At 41.2% G+C, this 23215-nt stretch overlaps 1 protein-coding gene across 1 annotated transcript in view; it reads right to left on the bottom strand.

Annotated features, from left to right (window-relative positions):
- GAP43 (growth associated protein 43) overlaps nt 1-23215 on the bottom strand; it is a 92973-nt gene that overhangs the window by 19497 nt on the left and 50261 nt on the right. The window contains exon 2 of the mRNA XM_030857075.2: nt 22279-22888. Coding sequence (XP_030712935.2) covers nt 22279-22888 — 610 coding nt within the window. The remainder of the gene's footprint in view (nt 1-22278; nt 22889-23215) is intronic.

Here is a 23215-nt window from a genome sequence, read left to right as displayed (position 1 = left end):
TCCACTTCCTTGACCAAGCACCACCACATACAACACCCACCCCCAGGGACCCCCAGACCCTTTGGTGATGCAGAGCAGCCCTTTCTCACCAAAGTTTGTCTACAGCTATACAGACTACATTTATTGTCTGTCTCACCGTGTTTTGCCTTTACTCAGGCAATCTTACCCATCACAGTTAGAGTCTAACAGAAGACCTGCTAACTTTGTTGGTGTTATCTGGGTCACAAAACTGTTTCCTAAATTGTGCAAAGCTAATAGATGGTGTGAGAATTAACCCTTGGACTCTGACTGATCAAAACCAAGAGATGTGTGTGTATATATGTGTGTGTGTGTGTGTGTGTGTGTGTGTGTGTGTGTATACGTTCTGTACATTTTTATGCAGTGTTTCCTCTGAAGAAACGCTCCTGTATGAAAAAATGTTCCAACCATATTTAGCTATAAGCAACATGTAGGCAAATTCAACATACTCAGAAAGGGCTACTAATAAGTAAATACTGAGTTAACTATCATTTGTAATAAGTAGAACATTTTAATCCACCAGAGACTCCTTATTAGACATTAAAGCTTTCATGACTTTGATTTGATGACTTAACCTGAGAGAAAGGCAGCTCCCTCCTAAGCAAAAATGTGTTTATGTCATCTATTTTCAGTCAGGGCAGAACTCCCAGTGGTCTGGAATTGCTAAAATGGTCCTCTTTTAGAGATGGATACTTTGCATGGGGAGATGAAACCACTTTCTTCCCTATGATTGTGTTCCATGTAGGGAGTGACTATAACGCAGTGAGACTAGGACACAGATCTGGTCCTCTGGTGCCACTGACAGCCCGGTTATAGTCACTGCCCAGCTGCCAACATCTTCCAATCCCTAGGAGGGATGGTATTACATGTAAGAATTATAGGAGTCTCCAAGGAACTTGCAAAGGAAGAGGAAGATGGAGGAATGTCTGTCCAGGAGGCAGAGGAGAAGTTCCTTCAGTGGTGATAAGGAGTAACCAACTGAGTGTGAGAGGGACTTTGGGTCACCTTTGCCACCTATGCATTGACCATCAGCACTGACTCAGCTACTCTGTTTGACTAAGGAGGCACCTTCATCTTCACACTTCTACTGAGCGTTCTGTTCCTATTCTAGTTGCTGGGGTATAGCAGTGTACAAAATAATAATAAAGCAAACAATACCCTGTTCGTGGAGCTTACATTATTCTATAGATGAACAGGTAAAATATATAGCATGTCAGGTGGTGATAAGAGCTATGAAAAACATAATGTGGGGAAGGACAATAGAGAGTGATGGAATGAGGGTGGTGTGACAATCTCCGTCAGAGGGAAAGTCTCGTTGAGACGGTGACATGTGAATAGAAGCTGAAGAAGGTTAGAGAGTGGAATCTATGAGGATCTAAAAGGCGGGGGTGGGGTGGGGTGGTTCTAGACAGAGGGACCAGTAGTTCAAACGCCCTGGATGTGAGCACATGTGGTTTGCCGGGGCTGTAGCACAGGCATTATGTTGCTGGAAGGGAGCAAGAGAGGGGCGTGGAGAAAGTGGACTTCAAGTGGTGACCTCCATGGGACGCTAATCATGGAGGGCTCTGAGGCCATGTTAAGACCTTGGCTTTTATTGAAATGAGATGGATGCAAGAGAAAGTGAAATTGTGCTCAGATTCTAGATATATTTTGAACGTGGAGCCAACAAGATTTGCTGACAGATTTAATATTGGAAAAGACAAAAGAGTTGGGGATAATTCCAAGATATGTGGCCTGAGGTTCAGGAAAAGGTGAGCTTGCCATTTCCTGAGGTGAGGAGACTCAAGAAGGAGCAGGTTCAGGGAGAAAAGATAGGAGTTTGGTTTTCAAAATGTTTAGCTTGTGGTGTCTATTCGATACACAAGTTGAGTAAGCGGTGGTCTGGAGTGGGGAGAGAGGTCTGGGCTACGGAGGGATCATTGGGATTTATTAGGTTGTAGGCAATACTTGAAGCCACGAACTGGGAGCAATCACCAAAAGAATAAATGTAGATGGAGAAGAGGAGGTCCAAGGCTGAGCTGTGAGAGACTCCAACAATTAGAAACCAGGGGATGAAGAAGCAAGGACAAGAGAAACTGAAAAGGAATAGCCAATGTGTTAGCAGAAAAACTCAGGAATAGGTAATACGCTGGAAGAAGAGTAACTAAAGTACTTCAAAGAGTAGAAAGCGATCAACTATGAAATGCTATTGGTAGGCCAAAGAAGATGAGCCATGGAATGGACCACTGGATTTTAGCAATGAGGAAGTCATCTGTGACTTTGGCAGAAGTTTCATTGGAGGGTGAGAGGGTAGGTGTGATTGTCGTGCATTCAAGGTTGGGAAGAAACAAATTTGAGCCACTGAATGTAGACAGCTCTGATTAATACAGAGTCAGGAGCTTGACAGCCTGAGTTTGAATTGAGAACCCACCACTTCCCAAATGTGATACTCTGAGCATGTTATATAACCCCTCTGTACCTTGATTTCTTCATCTACTGAATGGGGATAGTACCTACCTCATAGGATTGCTGTAAAGTATGATAATATAAGATGCTTAGTCGATGTGATCAGTAAGTATTAACTTGAACAGCCCTTATCATCACTTCTCTTAATCCTTAATAAGATATGGTCCTTGTGAACAAGTTCTATTCCTGGTTCTGGAGACTAAAAGCATAAAAAAAATTGTTTGAGCAACTATAATGAAAATTCTGCCAACCTTGATCCACTCTCACAGTGCTCTATGGCAGATTTGGATGGGACCACCTCAAGGGAGTGTCATATTTCATTTTCCACACAGCGTAAGGTTCTGGTTTAATAAAAACTTAGTCTGGGGATCCACAGTGTTTAATGAGTTTGAGGTTTTCCAAGCACTAATATTCTTTAACTCTGAAAGACCCCACAAGATTTTTTTCTGATCACATGGAGCTTCAGTGGTGGTTCACATAAAGTACTTTGAAATAGATAAAGTTCAAAGTGCTAAGGCATTGATATCTCTATGTCACAAAAACAGTTCATCCGTCATGCTGTCAAACAGGCATCTTTATCAACTAACACTTCTGCGTCACAATAAAAATTGACATTCGTATAATGGTCCTGAAGCATTTTATGACTATGCTTACTATACTTCTAATGGCGTATATATTTTATTACATCCCAAACCTTTCCCAATTGGAAATCCAATAAACAAACATATGATGGCAAATATTAATCAAAACATTTGATTAGCCAGAATGTCCCATTCCCCAATCACACTGGAGAACACAGAATTTACTGGAAACGCGCTGCTCCTTTTCTGTCTTGAGGACGCCAAATTAAATAAAAGGGGAGAATAAAAATAATTATATGCAGGGAGCAGAAATGAGACCCTGATGTATTCACACTCACTAGCCATGTGACCTAAGTCGTTTAAGTTCTCTGACTTCTGTAAAAGGGACAATGATACCGCTCATCATAGGGTCATTACGAGGCTTAAACAAGGAACTCCATGTAGAGCATTTAGCAGAGAGCCTGGCACAAGACAAGTAAGTGTTATTTATATTGTTATCATCCTCAGTATTACTGTTGCTATTGCAGTTACTCTATAGTGAAGACTTAATAAGCGAACACCAAACCAAAGGCTGAGTAATTCAAAACTATCTAATATGCATTAGGCTGGCTTCACATGTTAATTAAGACTTGAGTTAATATTAGTAATATAGAGTCACCACTGTCTTTGTGAGGAAGCCTCAATTAATTACAGGAGCTCAATAAGCATACGGGGCTTGTGATATATTCATATGGATTTATTCCAGATGGATGGCTTTTGGGGTGGGGCTGGAGAAAACAATCTCCATTTCGATTTCTGCAACAGCGGCCGTTGCCACTCAAGGCTTCAAGAGCCACTCACACAGCCTGCTGTACGGCTGCAGCCCCCTAAGTGACAGGGGGACAAATAGCTGCTGTCTCATCATACATCTCCCCTTCCCATCTCCTCCACCCTCCCGCCAGCCCGCCAGGCACGTGGCAGCAATAAGCTGCCTGCCTCACTGGGATCCTCAGCTCCATTAATAAGCACAGCAAGGCTGATAATTGGGGATTTGCGGAGCCTGCAGTCTTTCAATAAGCCAGGTTGTTATGGAAACCAGAGGCAGCCCTCCATGTCCAGGCTATTGATCCTAAAAAAATAAAATAAAATAAAAGTGGAGTATTGGAAATGATCGTTTCAATCTATCCTCTCCTTCCCCGTGCCCATCATTTTATTTTAGAAGTTTGCCTCCAATTTCCACACATGAGAATTCACAGCTCTTCGCTCTTTTGGGTTCCTTCTCAGCACTCCCCTACCCCTTTCCTAATTATAATTACAACTGATTTTTTTTCCCCTCTAGCAAAAAATCAGCTGAGCAGGGTACTACAGGAACACCAGAGTAGGCACTCTAAATCTAATTTAACACCATGCCATTAATTCTGATGATCTGAGCCAGGAAGTCAGCGATGAATTTCAATGTGCTTTCCCCGCCATTAAAAGAAAACAATAATTGAACAGGATAAAAAAAATGGCCTCAGAGTCTCTCCCTGGCCTCTCAAGAGGTATTGTTTGGTAGCAAGATGGCCACCACCCACCATGAGTCATGGTATTGTGTTCAGTGAAAGGAGGGTCCAGCTCTCAAACTGCTGGGGTAAAAGGGGACAGTTTTCTTGGACTATTTTAAAAAACTAGCTGACAATTTCCTTACAGTAAAAATCTGATTACTCCTGGTTAATGAATTTGGGCATGATGCCAGAGCATACCTGACTGGGAAGTCTGTAAATAGCACTAAATGAATCCAGCCTGGAGGCTGCCGTGGGCCCAGAATCACCGACTCAGCCCCTACAGTGCAAAGACCAGGACACCATTGTTTCCTGCTGAACTTCCCATGTTCTCCCAGCAGAGGGCACCAGCGTAATTCCGTTCCCAGCCTGGAAGCCTGGGTGGAAGGCAAAGTCCGGAATCACTCTCCAGGAAGAAAGGGCTTCGGGCAAGTGACAGAGCCATGCAATAGGGTTGGAACCGCCTATTGTGACTGGATTCTATTTTTAAGCTGCCCTGAAATTATTTTTTATTTTTCAGTCCTTCCAAAACGATTGAAAGCTCAGTCTAAAACTGTTCATTGGAGCTCCTTTAACGAATAAGCTAAATTATTAGTACGTGTAGATTGTGCTGTGTGTAGAACTTGTAGAAACATCGGAGTCATTCTTGGAGCAAAAATAATATAATAAAGTAAAAACTTCAACCACCCTCTATTCACCCTCTATTAACTACTACACTGAGGGTGAAGTCCTCTGACCACTTTAAGGCTTCTAATAAGTAGGTTCGGCATATCCCATCCTCCCACACTGACACGAGCTACTGGGCCAGCATCTTCACCAATCCACCATAGAAATGTTCATTTCTTTCCTTAGGACACTACCCATCATCCCAACCTCAGAATTCCTTCTTTGCAATTACAGACTGCAGCCTGCAAACTGGTACTTCCTTACATTGCTCTTGACTGGTCCTGGATTTGTTTTTCTTTTACGACCCTTACTTTTCTTTCTCAACCAGATTGTAACTTCCATGATAACAGATATTCACTTTTAAGCATGGATATCCCCCACAGTGCCTAGTGCAGTATGGAAATTATGCATATTAATAAATAAATACAGTCTTTGCGACTTCTGGGTTTATCTCCTCTATTCTGATCCAAACTCAGTGTGTGACCATGGACAGACCGTGCAAGCTGGATCCCAGAGCATGTTTCATCTTTCATTAAAACACACCACAATACAACATCTCCTGGAGGGTGTCCGAGTACAGTGGATCTTAATCTTTATGTGTCATGGTCCCAGTTGAATATCTGATAAAAGACAAGGACACCAGAATATCACCCATATTCACACCCAGTATAACATTTTGCAAATAATTTCAGGGGATTAAAGGACCCTTCTGAAGTCCACCCAGTTCCCATGTCTAGGAGGTTTTTAAGTTTCCTTTTAGGTGTAAGTTTGTGAGATTGAAATCCAAGATGCGACAGTTTATAGTTGGTATCTACCTAGAAAGAGTTTATTAGTTATTTCCCTTAAGGGACCCCAACATTTTCTGTTGAATCCCTAGATCGCAGTTTCCCAGGGACCAATTACATGGAGGCTAAATTAATCCTAACGTCACTACCTGGTGGCCTTGGCTGGCTTCCAAGCTCAATCATTACTGATAATGTAAGGACTTGGTAATCTTGCTGAGCTACAAGGTAGGCCAAATAGAATAGTCTCTGACTCCCAGAAGAGGCTGCAAATTATTACATCTCTCCTTTTGGCCAGAAAACACGTCCTATTTGCTCATCAATTTCCTTTATAAAACTAGAAGTAGTACCAAGGGAAAAAAAAAAGTTTCCCAGTAGCTTCAATTGAAAGAAACCAGAAGCAATGGTGACTTTCTATCAGACACTTACTATGTGTTCAATAAAATACCACAGTAGGCACCTTACATGTGATCTAATTAGTACTAGCAACTACCAAGTTCAGCAACGAAGATATTATATTATTTCAAAGACGACAAATCTGACGTTGAGCTAGTGGCATAAAGCTGATTAGTGACCACTAATTAGTGACCACTGATTAGTGACCACTAGTGATTCAAACATAGGTAGGTCCAATTCTAGCACCTGTGAGCTTTCCCTTGCACTGCAGTCTTCCAGGAAGAGAGCTGGCTAAAGCCACGGCTGTTGCAATTCTCTGTCTACTGTTGCAGCATCCACTAAGTAATGCATTTTTCTTTTGTAGTACTTGATACTCTTTGAGATATTTTATTTTGGGTCCCCCCCCCAAAAAAGGTGGTTATTTATTTACTGAATAAAAGAATCTCTTCTACTAATAAATGTACATATGAAAGGATGATAGAAGATCCTTGCTTTCACCCTCTTCAGTTTGAAGATCTGTCCAGAGGATTTCCATATGGGGAGAGGGGAGTATGAGAACTCCTTATTTCAGATTATCAGAAAAAAAGGTAAAGCAAAGTAATGTTCTTTGAAGACCTACCGTGTACCAGGTTCCTTAAATATGTTAAATTATTAAATCCTCACAGCATCTGTTTGAGGGTGGTGTTATTATCTCCATCTTATAAATAAAGAGTTTGGGGATTAAACAAATCATGAGAGCCACACAGTGAGAACCCAGGATAATACAGTTCCAAAACTGTTTCCCTGTGAGGCATTCTAAGTAAAGAATGTTTCTGATACGTGCCTTGGAGTCCATAATGTATTAGGATGAAAACAGAGCTCCATCTAAACTTGTGGGGCAGTAAAGCTCACCTCCTCTTTTCTTTTCCTGCCTGGAAGCAGGCAGAGGCAGCATCTCTCGCTTTGCTGAGGCTGCACTGGCTGCTGAAGCTGCGTTGGCTGCGGACTGATGCTGCAGAAGGGCTGGAACAATAGTGAGCCTTGGGGGTGGGGAGGGGGGACGGGTCTGTCCTTGGGGAGCCGAGCCCCATCTGCCACTAAGATCTGCTCCGAGACAGAAAATCCATTTGCCAGAGAGCCTTTTAGGGCCTGCTATTTGTGCAGTAGAGAATAGAGAGTGCTAGACAGGAAAGACACCTTCCAAACCATATCCTCTTACCAGAGGGGAAGGTAAATGTGTCCCGCCCACTCCAGAGGGTGTGCTGGCAGCAGAGTTACAGGGACCCACAGCTCTCACGCCTCTCCTCTGCTCTGCCCATCACTGCCCCTCCAGTCCTGCTTTCTCCCCTTTCTCCTTTCATCTTCTCTTCTTTCTGTCCCCTCTGATATTTCCACTGCTGGACTTTTCTTCTCCCTTTTTCCTCTGCCATTTTCTACCCCATTCTTGCACCCTTCTACTTCCTCTTTCGTCTTTCTTCAGGGCAGAGTTCCCACCAACACCTCACCTGGTTCTTCCTAGGGGTCCCAACTTCTTTTCACACTCAGACCAATTTCCCTTCTGAGCCAAACACCCTCCTCCAGATGCAAAGTGTCTGCTGCCTGGATGACAAGTCATGGAAAAGAGGATCCTGATTTATGAAGTCTATGAGAGTTTGGCTGTAAGCAATAAAGTTGGACCCTTGCCAAAAAATTCTTAGCTTTTTTTGCGGGTCTTCACATTTCAAAATTAAAATGATATTTTTCCTTTCTCAAGTTGCTTACGAAGAAAAATCTCTCCATAGGTGAAATTCATATTATTAATCAATGATGTCCATTGAGGGCTATCTACATGCTGGGGTCCATTCTGAGCACTGGGGATGCTGTGCTGAAGGATGCCACATCCCTGCCTTCAGGGAACAGAAAGTCTAGTGAGAGACAGAGAAGTCATTTTAGGTAGATAAACACAGTCATTTTAGACACTGAGAGTGATAGTGAGAACACAAATTGGGTAGAACTGATGGGGCTGGCAGGTGTGGTGCTGTTCTTGTCAAAACAGTCAGGGAAGTCTTCTCTGAGCAAGTGGTATCCAAATGGAGACCTCGGGGCTAAGAAGTAGCTGTGGGAAGATTGAGGGAGAAAGCAAATGCAATGGTCCTAAGTAGGAACAAGCTGAGTGTGTTCAAGAGACACTAAGAAATGTGGGATGGCTGGAGAAGAGTGAGGAAGGGCAGAGTAGGACATATGATCAGAGAGAGAAGCAGAAGTCAGATCATATGGGGCCTTGTAAGTCATGGTTATAAGTCAGATTTCATTCCAAAGGTAAACAGTGGAAGGTATTGTGTAGGGTATTTGTATGGATAGGTGTAAGGTATTTGTAGCTTTGTATGAGTGGTCTTCAAGTTGCCTGTTAGAAATGACAAGTCAAAACCCCTCTAACCCTAAGCCTAAGATTATCTTGTCGTTATTGGATCTACTCCTTTTTACCCAGCTGGGCTGTTTCACAACATGACGTTAATCATTCAAGTGACATTTAGGATGTTAATCTGCAGAGTTAAATAAGAACTGACTGTTGCACACGGGTATTTCACTTTCGGCATCCTTTTAGACAGAGGCACAGACATCCATTATTCACTGGGATTGAGGAGCAGAAGAAAGAAAGGTGACAGATTTTTTAGAACTCGAGACAGTTTTGGGGCTTTAGCTTTCTAGAAATCTTATTTTTGTGGCTATTTCACAATTACATAGACGGAATTCCTTAAGTGGTATCTCATCAGAGAGAATGTTTTGTTTATACAATTATGTTGCAAATTGGAGTAGAACTAAAAAATATTGTTGCATTATTAGTCTGTTTCCTTTTGTTTAAGACTCAGAAGCTATGGATGTAGTAATCTTATTTAGCCTTGGTAAGTAACCCTGGGTGAGTCATCCAACTTCCATTTTTTAACAATTTGAATAAGAAACAAATTCTTATAGAATCTGAACAATCCGAACAATTCCTATTTGAATTTGAACAATTAGAATTTGAACAAGTCCTGTATCTGGGAAGATCATCTGTTTGTAAAACAAACAATTGAAGCGGAGCACAGAGTGATGCCCGAATTAAAATATGGGTTCCCAATTACATTCAGTTGACTTTTAATCATGCCAAAACTCAAAGACTGTTTTTTTTTTTTTTTTTTTTTTTTTTTTTGCGGTACGCGGGCCTCTCACTGCTGTGGCCCCTCCCGCTGCGGAGCACAGGCTCCGGGCGCAGGCTCAGTGGCCATGGCTCACGGGCCCAGACGCTCCGCGGCATGTGGGATCTTCCCGGACCGGGGCACGAACCCGTGTCCCCTGCATCGGCAGGCGGACCCTCAACCACTGCGCCACCAGGGAAGCCCCTCAAAGACTTTTGAAATGGCCTTAAGTTGACAACAGTAATTTTCAATTATTATTAGTTAAAATGCCAAAGTTTTACTAAGATCCAGAAATAGTCAGTGGAGGAATAGGGGATTGTGGGATGGTAGAGGACCCCGATGCCCACCAACCTGGCCTCTGTGAAACAGCTTAATTCCCAGAAACCACTTCTGAGGTCCTACTCCCTGAACTTCAGGGCTCCAAGGAAAACGATTCAAAATTCACTGAGTTAGGATTTTAAAACAAGGTTTCAGAAAATAAAACTTGGGCTTCTTGTTTATAAAATAAATTTGCATGGCTTTAATATTATTTGGAACCACAAGAAAATAGAACATAGTTTAATGTACCTAACACCGTGCCTGGAGGTTACTCAGACCAATCCTATCTATGACTAAACAGTTGCACTACAATATGGGGTGCGGGGGTAGTTCTCTTCACCTTCTAAATAATATACAGAACCTACTACTTAATCAGTGTGACTGCAGCCATTCATACTCATTTTGAAGACCACTACAGTGAGACTGACAGGTTCAGATCTGACTTGACCATTTTGCTGGACATGTGTAGAAAGTCAGTACCAGAGAAATTCCTTAAATTTATATTTTTCAAACTATACTTCAGAGCCCAGAGAAGGTCCATTTAGACGGGAAGGAGAGAAGCAGAGTAAAAGGAACTCTGGGCCTCTCCAGCCATCGCCATTTCCCCCTACCATTCTCAACCAGATCAGCTCTGTTTGGGGGATTAGTATATATATTTGAAACTTATTTGAACAAATGATGCCCAGGCCAAAAATTTTGAAAGCTTCACTCTTCAAAAAGTACTCCCTAATCTGATCATACCATCTGTGAATTCATTGTTTCACAATGCTCTGCCTAGAATTAAAAGCATCATCTGTGGGCTTCCCTGGTGGCGCAGTGGTGGGGAGTCCGCCTGCCGATGCAGGGGACGCGGGTTCGTGCCCCGGTCCAGAAAGATCCCACATGCCGCGGAGCGGCTGGGCCCGTGAGCCATGGCCGCTGAGCCTGCGCGTCCGGAGCCTGTGCTCCGCAACGGGAGGGGCCACAGCAGTGAGAGGCCCGCGTGCCGCAAAAAAAAAAAAAAAAAAAAAAAGCATCATCTGCACTAAAAATTACTAGGAGGAAAGGAAAGAGGCAACCCTCCCTGTGCACTAGAAATTAGAAAAGTCAGCCATGGTCACAATTCATTCCAAATGCTGAATTCATCTCTGAAAAGATAAAAGGCCTTTCAATTCATTAAAAAGATGTAGCTCAGATCACTTTTGAGGGCATATATCCATCCATCCCTTCAGTAGTAATTACTGCAATTCTAAACTTTACCCTTTTTCTAAACCTTTATAATAAGGGTACAATGCACAACAGAATTCACTGCAAATGTTAAAACTAGTTCTCAAGGCCTCACATGCATATGTATATAAGTAAGTGAATGTTATAAATTGATATTTGTGTGTTTCCATACTAATACATTGTTTGGGAACTGATAATTATTGTTCCAGTATTTTAGTTACCAAAAGTAAAGTTTATTAAATTATTAAAATATATTGATTTGGGATACGATGGAGTTGGCTCCCACTGGCTACTGAGAGCAAGCTGTCAGCCTCGCTTCCCAACTGTGTGTTCAGTGGCAACACATGGGTAGCCTGAAATCAGACACAATGGGTGTATTTGCAACAAACACTACAGATCAGGGCTTTTTGAGTTTGGGGTTTTTCGTTTGTTTGTTGTTTTGTTTTGAGAGCCAGTTTACCAACACATTACTGCAGATATCTAATAAAACCATCAATCATGAATGATTTTTATGTTTTGGGGTTTTTTGTTTTTTGTTTTTTTACATTGCAACATATACCCATGTATAGTCACAATCATCATGTACCTCAGGGCAGATGGCCAGACAGTGACTAAGAGAAATATAGGGAGAGGAGTGGGAAAGAGAAATATTATTCAGTAGTATCTGAAAGTGTGATAAATGCTCATTCTAACTCATATGTCAAACTAACCTTTTGGTGGAGACTCCTAATGGGATAAACACGTAACCAGAATTCCAGATTAATCTTGAACATGCAAAACAATTTCTTCACTTATTGTATGGCACTCTTACAAAAACCTGCTCTATCAGGATGTTAGGAAAACAGAGAAGGGTTCCTCCTCCCAGGCGTTACGTACTTTGACAACTACACCAGCCTTGTATCCAGACCACTCTCCATGTACTACAAATACAATGGTACATCTTAAATGTCTACTTTTCTGCTGGGGTAAAAAGCATACATAAACAGCCAATCAGAAAGTGACAAGGTTTTGCTTCATTTTTTTACCCTCTGTTTTTCCTTTTTTAAAAACAGGCTAGAAAAAGGAAACCGGCTTGTATCTTCCCATAGAAGCCAGGTTCTCTTCTCCACCTACTAGAGTTAAGCCACCTGTATTGAAGGAGAAGGAAGGAGGGAGACAAACATCTTTCATAACTGCTTTTCTTTCTCACAGGATCTGATTACAGCACTGGGGAGAATGCTATAATCACATTGCTAAACCTGGCCTTTCTTAGCCCTTTAAATTGAACTAGAGTAGTTTCACAAAGAGGAGTCCTTTCTGTCTTTTTATCAAATACATGAGAGTTGCCGCAAGTTACAGTTTACATGCGGCAGGGGGAATCTATTCAGCCTCCCAGTCCAATGTCCCCTGTGGTCTGCAGTCTGAACAGCTCACAAGCTGTATGCAAATTATGTTTACACTACTGTGGAAAAGGAGAATCAGCAACGGGAGTGGGAAAGACTATTTTCTGGTCTCTGTCCCAGCGCTGTTAGTTTGGGAACATATTAACAATTCACCCTATAGCAGGGGCACAGCAGGTTCAGGAGACTCTTAACACCCTGCAAAGATTACTTAAACGTGTCAGATGAGGAAAAGGTGCCAAGGAAACTGGCAGATCATTCCTTCCCTGGGTGTACCTGTCACACACTGGCAAGAGCCACACAGGTCACTCATGGGGCTGGAATGAAATTAATCACCTGCTTTCAGAAGGGAGCAGCTTTGGTTTCCTCTAGTTTTCAATATGTTCCTGAACATAATGCAAAATGCTCACATTGGTCTCTGAAGCCCTAAGTGGTGTGGATTCTGGCTACCTCGAGGATGATGTATGCCCCTGAGTAACCACAGAACTTTCTGGGAAGCTTGTGTATTCAGCTTCCAAAATACAAGAAAGGGGGACAGCGGCACAGCTTTCTGTTTGAGCAAGTGTCTGCGTCCCCTTGTCACTTAGAATCTGCAAAGAAGTTGGAATGTGTCATAATGGGCATTGTTGAGCTATCTTAGAAATGGTAGCTATCTTAGAAACGGTATCTTAAAAATATCTGTCCAACATTTTTGTTTTATGAAAGGGTAAACTCACACTCGAAGTAATTTGAGTGCTTAAAGTTAGAATTAGGTTAAGGTTAGAATCCAGTCTTTTAGGTCAATTTTAGTACTTTCTCTACTGTGATAACATTGTTCATTCATTCTTTTTTTTTTTAATGATTTTTTTGATGTGGACCATTTTTAAAGTCTTTATTGAATTTGTTACAATATTGCTTCTGTTTTTTGGCGGCGAGGCATGTGGGATCTTAGCTCCCTGACCAGGGATCGAACCCTCACCCCCTGCACTGGAAGGCGAAGTCTTAACCACTGGACCACCAGAGAAGTCCCTGTTCATTCATTCTTAATTCATTCAGCAAATACTTACTGGTTGCCTTCTATTTCCCATTGTTATAGGGGCAAGAGTTTCAACAATAAACAAAACACACGATGGAGCTACTTTTTCCACTGATGGTTAATCTTCGAAAGCTACTGCTGAATTATGACATGAATTAAGTTATCTGTATTTTTGTGTTAATTTGAATGAAAGGCGGTTTCTCGAGTTTTTTTAAATAAAAGATATCCCTTTTTATTACATACATCTTGTCCTTCAAGATTCAGCTGCAGTAACTCTACACCAAGAAGCCTTCCTGGACTCTCTCTCCCTAATTAGCCTAATCAGGACTTTAATTTTCATACACTATAAATTTCATCATAGGTAGCCTTAATCCTAATGCCTAGCTCTCCCCATCTCATTGTAGATTGACAAACATGTCTCAATAACACAACCAGCAGAGAAAAGAGCTTTACTCTCCCCACACCCCCTCTAAGAGACAGAGAGATGTGCCTGGAGCCATTTTCCACTTCTTGTTGGCCTGAAGAGTGAAAAAATTTAGATTTTCTCTAATGGCCTGAACCTCTGAACAGGCCTTTCCCTACATATTGAATCTGTGTGTGTGTGTGTGTGTGTGTGTGTGTGTGTGTGTGTGTGTGTGTGTATGTGCTTGTGAGTTGGCAGACAATTATGCTATAGTCATGGAGACGGTCCTAAAACATATCTAAATTATATTCTTCACTTTTTCATACCCCAAGGCAAAGAGAATATTCTTGTGGATCTATCAAAATGTTCATCTCCACTCTGAGAGACACACAGAAGGGACCATTTAGGCGAATCGTTTCTGGTTTCTATTCCGAATTCCAAAAGATTCTACCAACTCATACTGAAAAAAAATAAAAACAAAAAATTAGCCTCAGGACTTACTTGACCATATATATGCCTCCAGGAAAGAACATTAATATTGAACATGATTCATAAGGAAAGGCAAATAGCCCTCCTAGGGTACTTTCTTTTCCCCTGAAGATACTGCAGTTTCCATTCCAAATAGAATGGTGTGAGATGATCGAACTAAAATATTTTATCTTCCACAGTCTCCTAATTTGTGATTCAAAACGTGACAATACATGTGAGAATTGCTGAGTAAGCATATCTAACTTGGGCATCATCTACTGCATCTTTTCTTGGGATGTACAATAACCGAGTTCCAAACACTTGGGCCTGTTAGTCAGTTTCACTGATGGTCGAAGATCCAATTATGCGACTGTACAGTAAATAACAGAATTGGAGGAAAGTCGTATTAGGCCTATTCCTATCATTCTTATGTTTTAATGAAGGTCTACCGACAAAATCTTTGAAAAGCTTATCAACCACAATTGTCTGTCAAATGCATCCATTGCTCTACACAAGAATCCAAGGCTTTATATACCCTTGAAGCTGTTTAAATTACTTTAATGAAATAATATGGGTATTAAAAAATAAACTAATAATAAATTAAGTCTAAGATGAAAGTGAAACTATTGACAGGAAATTATAGCCACTCGAGCCGTAGTTTTCCATCTCAGGGAGGTTAAAAGCAAGTCTAACCATATCTGAAAACATCATTGTCAACTCTTTATTTTCAATCTCAAGTGTAAGGTGGGTTAGAAAATTCCACTGAGATTTCCTTGCAGTCTCCTGGGCTTCCAGTGTAACCATAAACTTTCTTAGTGCTGTCTCTTCGTGAAATCTTCGCCCGTCCATCCAGACTTCTACTATCTGCCCTGTCCCCTAAACCCACCATCTAATAGTTTAGAAAATAAGGCACTACCGGGAAGTGAGAATGGTTGAGTAAGAGGCCATATGCCCACTCTTCCAGATGCCTCTTTAGTCTACCACTGCACACTTGCCTTCTGAAGCTAGAAAGCAGAGAAAACCTAGTTGAACCCATTTACTTTGAAGATGTTGAAACCAGGCTCCTCTAGAGGGCAAAAGAGCTGGCCTGAAATCACCAGCAGAATCTGAACAAGAATCCAGGTCTCTTGACTATAGGCAGTCTTTAGTCTATTATGCTGGAAATACAGAGCATTTGCTCTATATACTTCCTACAAGATACTGGATCTATTAAAAAACATGATGTTATTCATCATCCTTGTGAAAACAATTTATGGGCAATTCTTTTAAATAAGCCTCAAAATAAATTATTTGCTTAGAGAGCCAAGCTTTAGTGTTGTGAGATTAACAACTGGCTAAAGACTTTTTGAAGAAAGCAGTGACTCAAATGTTCCTGATGATATGAATTGGTCTGCGGTTCAGCACCTGATTCAGTCATTTTCTTAGGGCACAAAATTAAAACATGACTAAGACGGCTGGCAAAACTTACACATCCTTCCAAACCTTTCCCTCCTCTGTGCATACTGTAAACCGTATAGTCTTGGGAGATCTTCAAGGGCTCCAGTCTTGCAGCTTTAAGCAGCATTATTGGTTTCCTTCTTCCCTTCCTTTTATGCCTGGTTATAGAAAGCTTTTCATTCTTTACTTAATGAAGCTATGATTGTGAGGACAAAATAAGAGTAACGACCACTCAGTGCTTTCTAGTCCATTAGATCGGGTGTTCTGCTCTCTCCCCATCTTCAGCCAAATGGACTGACTATGTAACTCTTGCTACTCTTGGTTCTTCCTCCTTGTAATCCTTTTAGAATTGGGTAGATATGCATGTGTGCGTGTGTGTACGCAGAGAAAAAAGAGGAAAAAATATTTGATAAACATGCATCAGTGTCTGAAAAATATTCTACACTTTAAGAAATATTGTTTGAGTTTCACTTCCAAATATAGTTTCACCACTTTAAAATTGGGGGAGCTACATGCTTTTCTGTTTATTGGCTTTTTTAATAAGGTGATAGTAGTTATTAAATATGAGCTATAAAAGAACGGATAAAAAGCCTCGTAATATGAGTTTCTTGACTCTAAATTACGTCTCTTCCTATCTTCTGTCTGCTTAAATTTTTTGTTTGAAGAGACAGTGATTGCTCTCCTATCTGTTCTACCTATTAAGTTCTTTATACTATTCTAGTTATAAATATAAAGGTATCGGGGGTCCTTTGGAAATGTGCTTGCCAAAAGGGAGCAACAATATAAACAAGAATTTTGAAAGATACTAATTCTGATAAATTTAGGATAGAAATTGTCTAGAATACATGAAATTGCTTTCATCTGATTGAACTCCGAACATTTCAATTTCTAAATTTCAGCTCTGGCATGTTTAATGGAGTCAGCAGTACTCCTGTTAAGAACAATCAATTTTAACTGATCTTACAGCTCTCTGGGGCCTAATCAAACAGCACTTGAAGGATTTTCAAACTAAGAACTCAAGACTCAAAACCAGTTTAATACCCCCAATAACTCTGGGGTGATGGAGCTGTGAGAAAGTTATGACCAAGGAGTGTGGTTAGTTACTGGATACCCGCCTATAAATGCAATCATTAATGATTCCCAGACAAGAGTCTGGAGTATCCAATTATACAAATGAGGGGGATGGTCTTAGACTAGGACACGATGCCTGGGTTCTTAGACATTCCTCTCATCTTCATTTCTCCCTGGGTGTCAGGGTTCAATGTATGACCTCGGCAATCAAGCTGCCGGGGTTCAGCTCGTGGTTTAGCTACTTGCCAGCTGTTCATGCTGATGACGTGCCTCAATGTCTCTTAACCTCAGTTTCCACATCTGTAAAAGTGGAAGGGGAAATTGAAGCACTTACACCACAGAATGGTTCTGATGATTAAATAGGATAATCCCCACATAGCACTTAGCACAGGGTCTGACACTTCATAAATGCTCATTAAGTGCTACCTATTATAGAAACTATATATTTTATTATTTATTTACTTGGCTGATTTTTTTTTTTTTTTGAAGTTTATTTCTTAAATTTTTTATTTTTGGCTGCATTGGGTCTTTGTTGCTGCGCGCGGGCTTTCTCTGGTTGCGGCGAGCGGGGGCTACTATTTGTTGCGGCAGTGCGGTGTCTTCTCTTGTTGAGAAGCATGGGCTCTAGGCGCGCAGGCTTCAGTAGTTGTGGCACGTGAGCTCTAGAGCGCAGGCTCAGTAGAAACTATATATTTTAAACCTTAAAAACCAACTACCTTAACCCCTTCTCTTAATGAAGAGACAACTGAAGCCCAGAGAGAAGCAATTACTTGCCTCATATCACACATCTCATTAGTAAAATTATTGAGGCTATACCCCTGGTCTCCAGCATTCTTTCCTTGGTATATCTTACTGGGCATGGAGGGCACAGAATGTCCTAGGACCTGGCTAGTATTTCCTGACAATAATCAGAAATTTTCACAACTGCTAAGATAAAGAGAAAACGCAGGAATTGAGATAAAACATAGCACCTTAAAAGAGAGGTAAAGAACTGCAAGGCCAAGATTAAGGTGAGGGTTTAGGGGGTCTATCAGTTTGACCCCTACTTTGTCACTGTGTCTGTGGGCAGAATATCCATTTACTTTGCCCCTGTTCTCAGAATGTAAAAGCAGAAAGAAAAATATTATCGAATGCCACTGGAGTGTTTTCAAGAAAAGCCAATAAAAATGATTACTAGAGCAATATAAAAGTGCTCTATAAAAGCTTAATAATCAACAGTATTTAAGCAGCGTGCTACTGAGTAGCTGACAGGGTGCTCCTGTTTTATAGATAGCATTTATGGACTTTCACACCCCAAATTTTCACTCTTTATGAATTGTGTATAAACTTGGGAAGTGGTTGAAACCACATATCAAATCAAAACTGCTTCTGAGGCACTGTGTCAAATAAGTGTAAATATCCTTGGTTAATCTCACATGTAACACAGAGTGTGGTGGAAGTGGGTCTATCCTCTGGAGAGCTAAGAATATCATGGATGGTTATCTTGGGCCTTTGGAACATTTTGTTCTGGGGAAAGTGAAGAATTTCTCCAACTCCAAAAATGTGGGTTGGGTATTTCATTTTTTTACACATAATTATCTTTCCAGAAACTATAAAATTTGCATTATTCTTTTGCTAATAATTTGGCTATAGAGGCACACATTACATAAAACCTTTTTAGCATGTAGCAAACTGCAGAAGCACTGTCTCATCCATATTTTGTCCCACAGTATATTGGCATATAAAGATACTCCATATCTTTTTGTAGAATTTAACTGAGTTGAGATTATTACTGTGATAGTTTTCAAAACCGCTCCCTGAATTTCATCCCACGCCTACTACCAAATCAGAACTCCTTAAGATCAGCGACCATCACTAATGCATCTTTGTGACGCTAATGACTAGCATGGTAGAAAGTTAATATAAATGAAAGGGAAAAAGGAAAGAACAAAGGGAGAGAGGAAGAGAGGGAGGGAGGGAAGAAGAAGGAGGAAGAAAAAGAAGGAAGAGAGGTAGAAAGATACTGAGTTTCTATTCAGAGGAATGACGAATAGAACTCCTCTCTTTCCTGGATCGTTATTGATGGCCTCAGTTAGAAAAGGGTAAAGAGACCACGAAAATAAAATGCAGCCAAAATCAACATACAGAAAATCTAGGATAACCCAGTTACACTTTCTACTAGTGCTAGTCAAGTACCCTGTGAGAGCTACCCAGTCAACATCTCTGATTTCTAGCCTCCGGGATGTGTTCCCTTGGTAATACGACATCACTGAATATAGCCAGAGCAGAAGTTTTGGAGTCCTGTACTAGGGAAAGTCAGCGGGTTATCATGGAGAAGAAGAGCCATAGCAGAGAATTCTTTTACCGTGAGTCCAATGAGCACTGTCCAATGAGCACTATACAATGAGCACTATCCAGCAGGAGACACCAAAGACATTATCATTCAAAGAGGCTTGAAAGTCCTCTCCTCATGGCTGAAAGGAGGCAGTACCCTAAAGATACCACAAACACTTCTCCTCCTATAAAGGAATCATCATCAGAAATGCATGGAAGTTTTTTGGCCATAGACATATGCAGAGATGTGCAAACAGAGTGCCAAAGCAGAGACAGGAAGATATAGTTGGAGGATTAAAAAAAAAAATGAAAAAAAAAGTTCCAAATGTCCTAATGCAAGTGGCATCCACCTGTAATAAACCCACTAATAGTAAAGGAAGTAAAATAAAGAAAACATTTATAATTTAGAAAGAATTCCTGTTTGTATTAAAGTAGTGATCAGAGTGGTCCAAAATTCTGACCCTCTTACTGACAGCAATTTTTGTCTTGAATCTCTCTTTTGGCTTGTTCTGCCCCCCAATCCTACTCCACCGTATCAGACTGTCTCTACACCCCTCCAGGCAGTCACAGAATCCTAAAGCCACCCAGGGTAGCCGTCCATTCCCAAACAGTAGTGCTCAACTGGGAATATTGTTCTTTTAACCAGGATTAGAATGAAATCCAATACGAGATAGATGAAAATGTGGTACAGGGCCCATGGGAATTTGGGCTTGCTATGCTGTGACAGATCTCCTTGTCACCTGTAGCTTCTGTGATTCCATAAGACTCATCATATTTGGGTAATTTGTGCTTGTCACCTATAGCAGGCAAGGCTAATAGATACATCGGTCCAGAAAGAAGCTATAGGCAGCATTTCAAGATCTAACCAAGAGGGCAGTACCTACCCAAAGCTCAGAAACAATGTAAAATAAATTGCCCTTTGTGATTACCTTCAAGTTGAGCTTCATTTATACTTTTCAATTACCTTTCAATGTACATATTAAGCTCAGACTAACTGAGGCATTTTTTAGTCAGAAATTGTAAGATTTAGGACAGAGCATGATCCCTATTGCTTTTACTGACCAGACACATTCTTAATTAAATAAGTGAATGGAGTAAGCAAGGCTGCACAAAGAATATATGAATGAGTAAACAAATTATTATCTATAAATTGAATCTGTCCAATTTTCATTCATTCATCACTTGACATTTATTGAGCATGTACTACATAAAATAGTTCATTGATTCATTGGAATTATCATAACTTGAAAAATAATAAAACTGAATTTCCTTTAAAATATATTATTTTTAGACTTTCCATTGATTTAAGCAGTCTTCCTTTCTATTACTCCAAATCATGAGCATATACCTAAAATCACATTATGTCTTTCTGTCTCTACTTACAATTTCAGAAATCCCAGTTTAAAAATATGATCTGAGTAATGTCAAATATTTTCTATATTTAAAATCATGATTAATTTCTAAGATTTATGAAAATTACCAATAGGTAGTCGGTCATATGCAAAGTGATTTCTAGCCATTGTATCTAAGGCTGGAACTTAAACCTAAAGAAGAGTAGTTAACAAGGTTTGTTTTGCTGAGTAAATTAAAACCAAAACCATTCTTATCACATGCCTTACCTTTTCCAGGGAAATATTCCCATCTTCTTAACCTCAAGGTCTGGCCCCTGGGGCAGGTATATAGTTAGAATAAAGATTTAAGATGAGCCACTGGTAGAAAGAGGTGTGTGCTTTATCTGAAGTTAGATAATGCTAATAACAATAATAGTTAATATAATCTGGCTGTTTACTCACAGAATTTGGGGGGTAAAATGAAAGAAGTAGACCAGAAAATATCTAGAATAATCTTCCACTATCCTGCAGTATCTAATGTGGAGAGATGGATATCATGGCAAATACTCAATAATTACTTTCTCAATCTAATGGTCAGATAGCAAGGCATTTCCCAGAGCATCCTCATGGTGTAGGTGTTTTCCCAAGGGCACAGTGTGGGTGTGTGCCCAAATCTGGGTCCTTGGACACATAGTGGGTTAAATCACTAAATTCTAAAGGAGTAAACCCAACCTTTCCAACTGGCACAGAAGCAATTTTATCTTTAATGTTTGGGGCTGAAAGGTATTCATGGGTCACACTAGGCTAGAGAAAGACCTTGGAGACCATTGGCCTCCTTCACCACTATGGATGGGTTGGGGTGGAGGGACAGATCTAGTGCTGAGGGGTGAAGTTCCCTTAAATTTATCTTGTACTGTGAATGCTCTATTCCAATTCTGCACAGGCTCTTTGGGCAATAATAGTGAAAACACTCCAGGTTAGAGCGCTAAACCAAAGAGAATCTAGTAACTTTTTAAAATCACAGTCAACCCTCAATTATGTATGTGTATGGTAGAAAGTAGTGTCTTTGATAATAAAATGATAATTTATGTTTGACTTCACAACGTGTTCTATATTTGGGGTTTTTCTTTTGTTTTTGGCAACATCAACAGACTTATTTTCCTAATTAGTCTGACCCCGATTAACGTTACAATTAACATTCTCTGAGCGTACATACACATACGCACACTGCTCACCAATTGATGGGGGAGAACGCCCAGAAACACATTGTGGGCTAGGAATAGGTGGTCTGAGAGTATGTTTTAGCTGCTGGTAATTCACAAACTACATCATCTGAATCAATAGGGAGTTGGCTGCATTTACACCAGGCACTTCCCAGAGCTAAATAATCACATTAGCTAATTCCCATCCATAAAATATATGTAGCCTCAGTAATTACTTATTAAACTAAGTCTATCCAGCACACAGAATATTTTTTTCAACCAGGATTACCTAGTTTTACTCTTTATGCCAATCCAGTTAACAAGGTAATTGTCAGACCTGTCTAGTACCGGCTGCTACACAAACCTGCCCAAGTTCTTTCTCAGGCTTGGAGATATTTGGGAACGTAGTGGCCAGAGTTAGCTCTCAGCCCTGCCACTTTGGGGAATTCAGCGCAGCTTCCCTTGATTTCCTGAATACACCTTCTAGAAATGTCCCCTCTCCCTTTAAGGCACAGGGGGCCTGGCCTTCCACATAGGCCCCCAAGTACAGGTGGCCTGGCCCCCCAAGGCGTCTGACTCTGGAGGTCGCTCACCTATCTTCTCCTCCGCTTGGCTGCTCTCCGCAGTCTCCGATGGAGGCTGGGCTGTTGCCTTGGCAGCAGCATCCTCTGCAGCAGGGGTGGTGGCGGCAGCAGCAGCAGTGACAGCAGCAGGCACGTCGGCTTGTTTAGGCTCCTCCTTGGCTGGCGCGTCTTCGGCCTTGGAGGACGGCGAGTTGTCAGTGGAAGCTTTAGTGGCACTTTCTGTCTCAGCAGAGCCGGCCTTCTCCTCCGAGGGGGCAGGAGCCTGGGGCGCTGCCTGCTCTGTGGCAGCCTCGGGGGCGCCCTCCCCCTTCTTCTCCTCGAAAGGAGTTTCGCCCGCTTTGCCGGTCTCTTCCGGCTTGGGGCCGGCGGCTGGGGCCGCTTCAGCGGGAGTGGAACCTTCTCCCTCCTTCTTCTCCGCACCCTCAGCGACGGGGGCTTCATCCTTCTCATTCGCCTCCGCCTCAGCGGCTGGGGCATCACCCTTCTTCTCTCCTTTGAGCTTTTTCCTCGTTATGTGTCCACGGAAGCTAGCCTGAATTTTGGTCGCGGCCTTATGAGCTTTATCTTCTGGTTTGATGCCATCTTGTTCAATCTTTTGGTCCTCATCATTTTTTTCAACCTTTATGGAGAAAAGGGGGGGAAAAAAAGAGAGATGGAGCAATGTTCTTTTCCTTCAAATCACAGCATTCAATAAATGCATACTGAATGACTTATTCTGTGCCAGGCTCCATACTTGGAGTTAAGAAATCAGCAATACCCTGGAAATTCACACCAAGCCCCCTCTCTTTCTGATGAAGAATTTAGGAGAGAACACATTAGTTTCTGGGAAAATTAATGTCCTTCTGGCCTTCCAGAATCACTGGCATTATTTTATATGTCTTTCTTCCCCCAACTCAATGTCTCTCCTTTGCTAAACTTAAATCAGCCTTTTTGTGGATGTACTTTG

This window comes from Globicephala melas, chromosome 4 (assembly GCF_963455315.2).
Source record: "Globicephala melas chromosome 4, mGloMel1.2, whole genome shotgun sequence".
In the NCBI taxonomy this organism is placed as follows: Eukaryota; Metazoa; Chordata; class Mammalia; order Artiodactyla; family Delphinidae; genus Globicephala; species Globicephala melas.
This window is presented reverse-complemented; position numbering and strand designations above follow the sequence as displayed.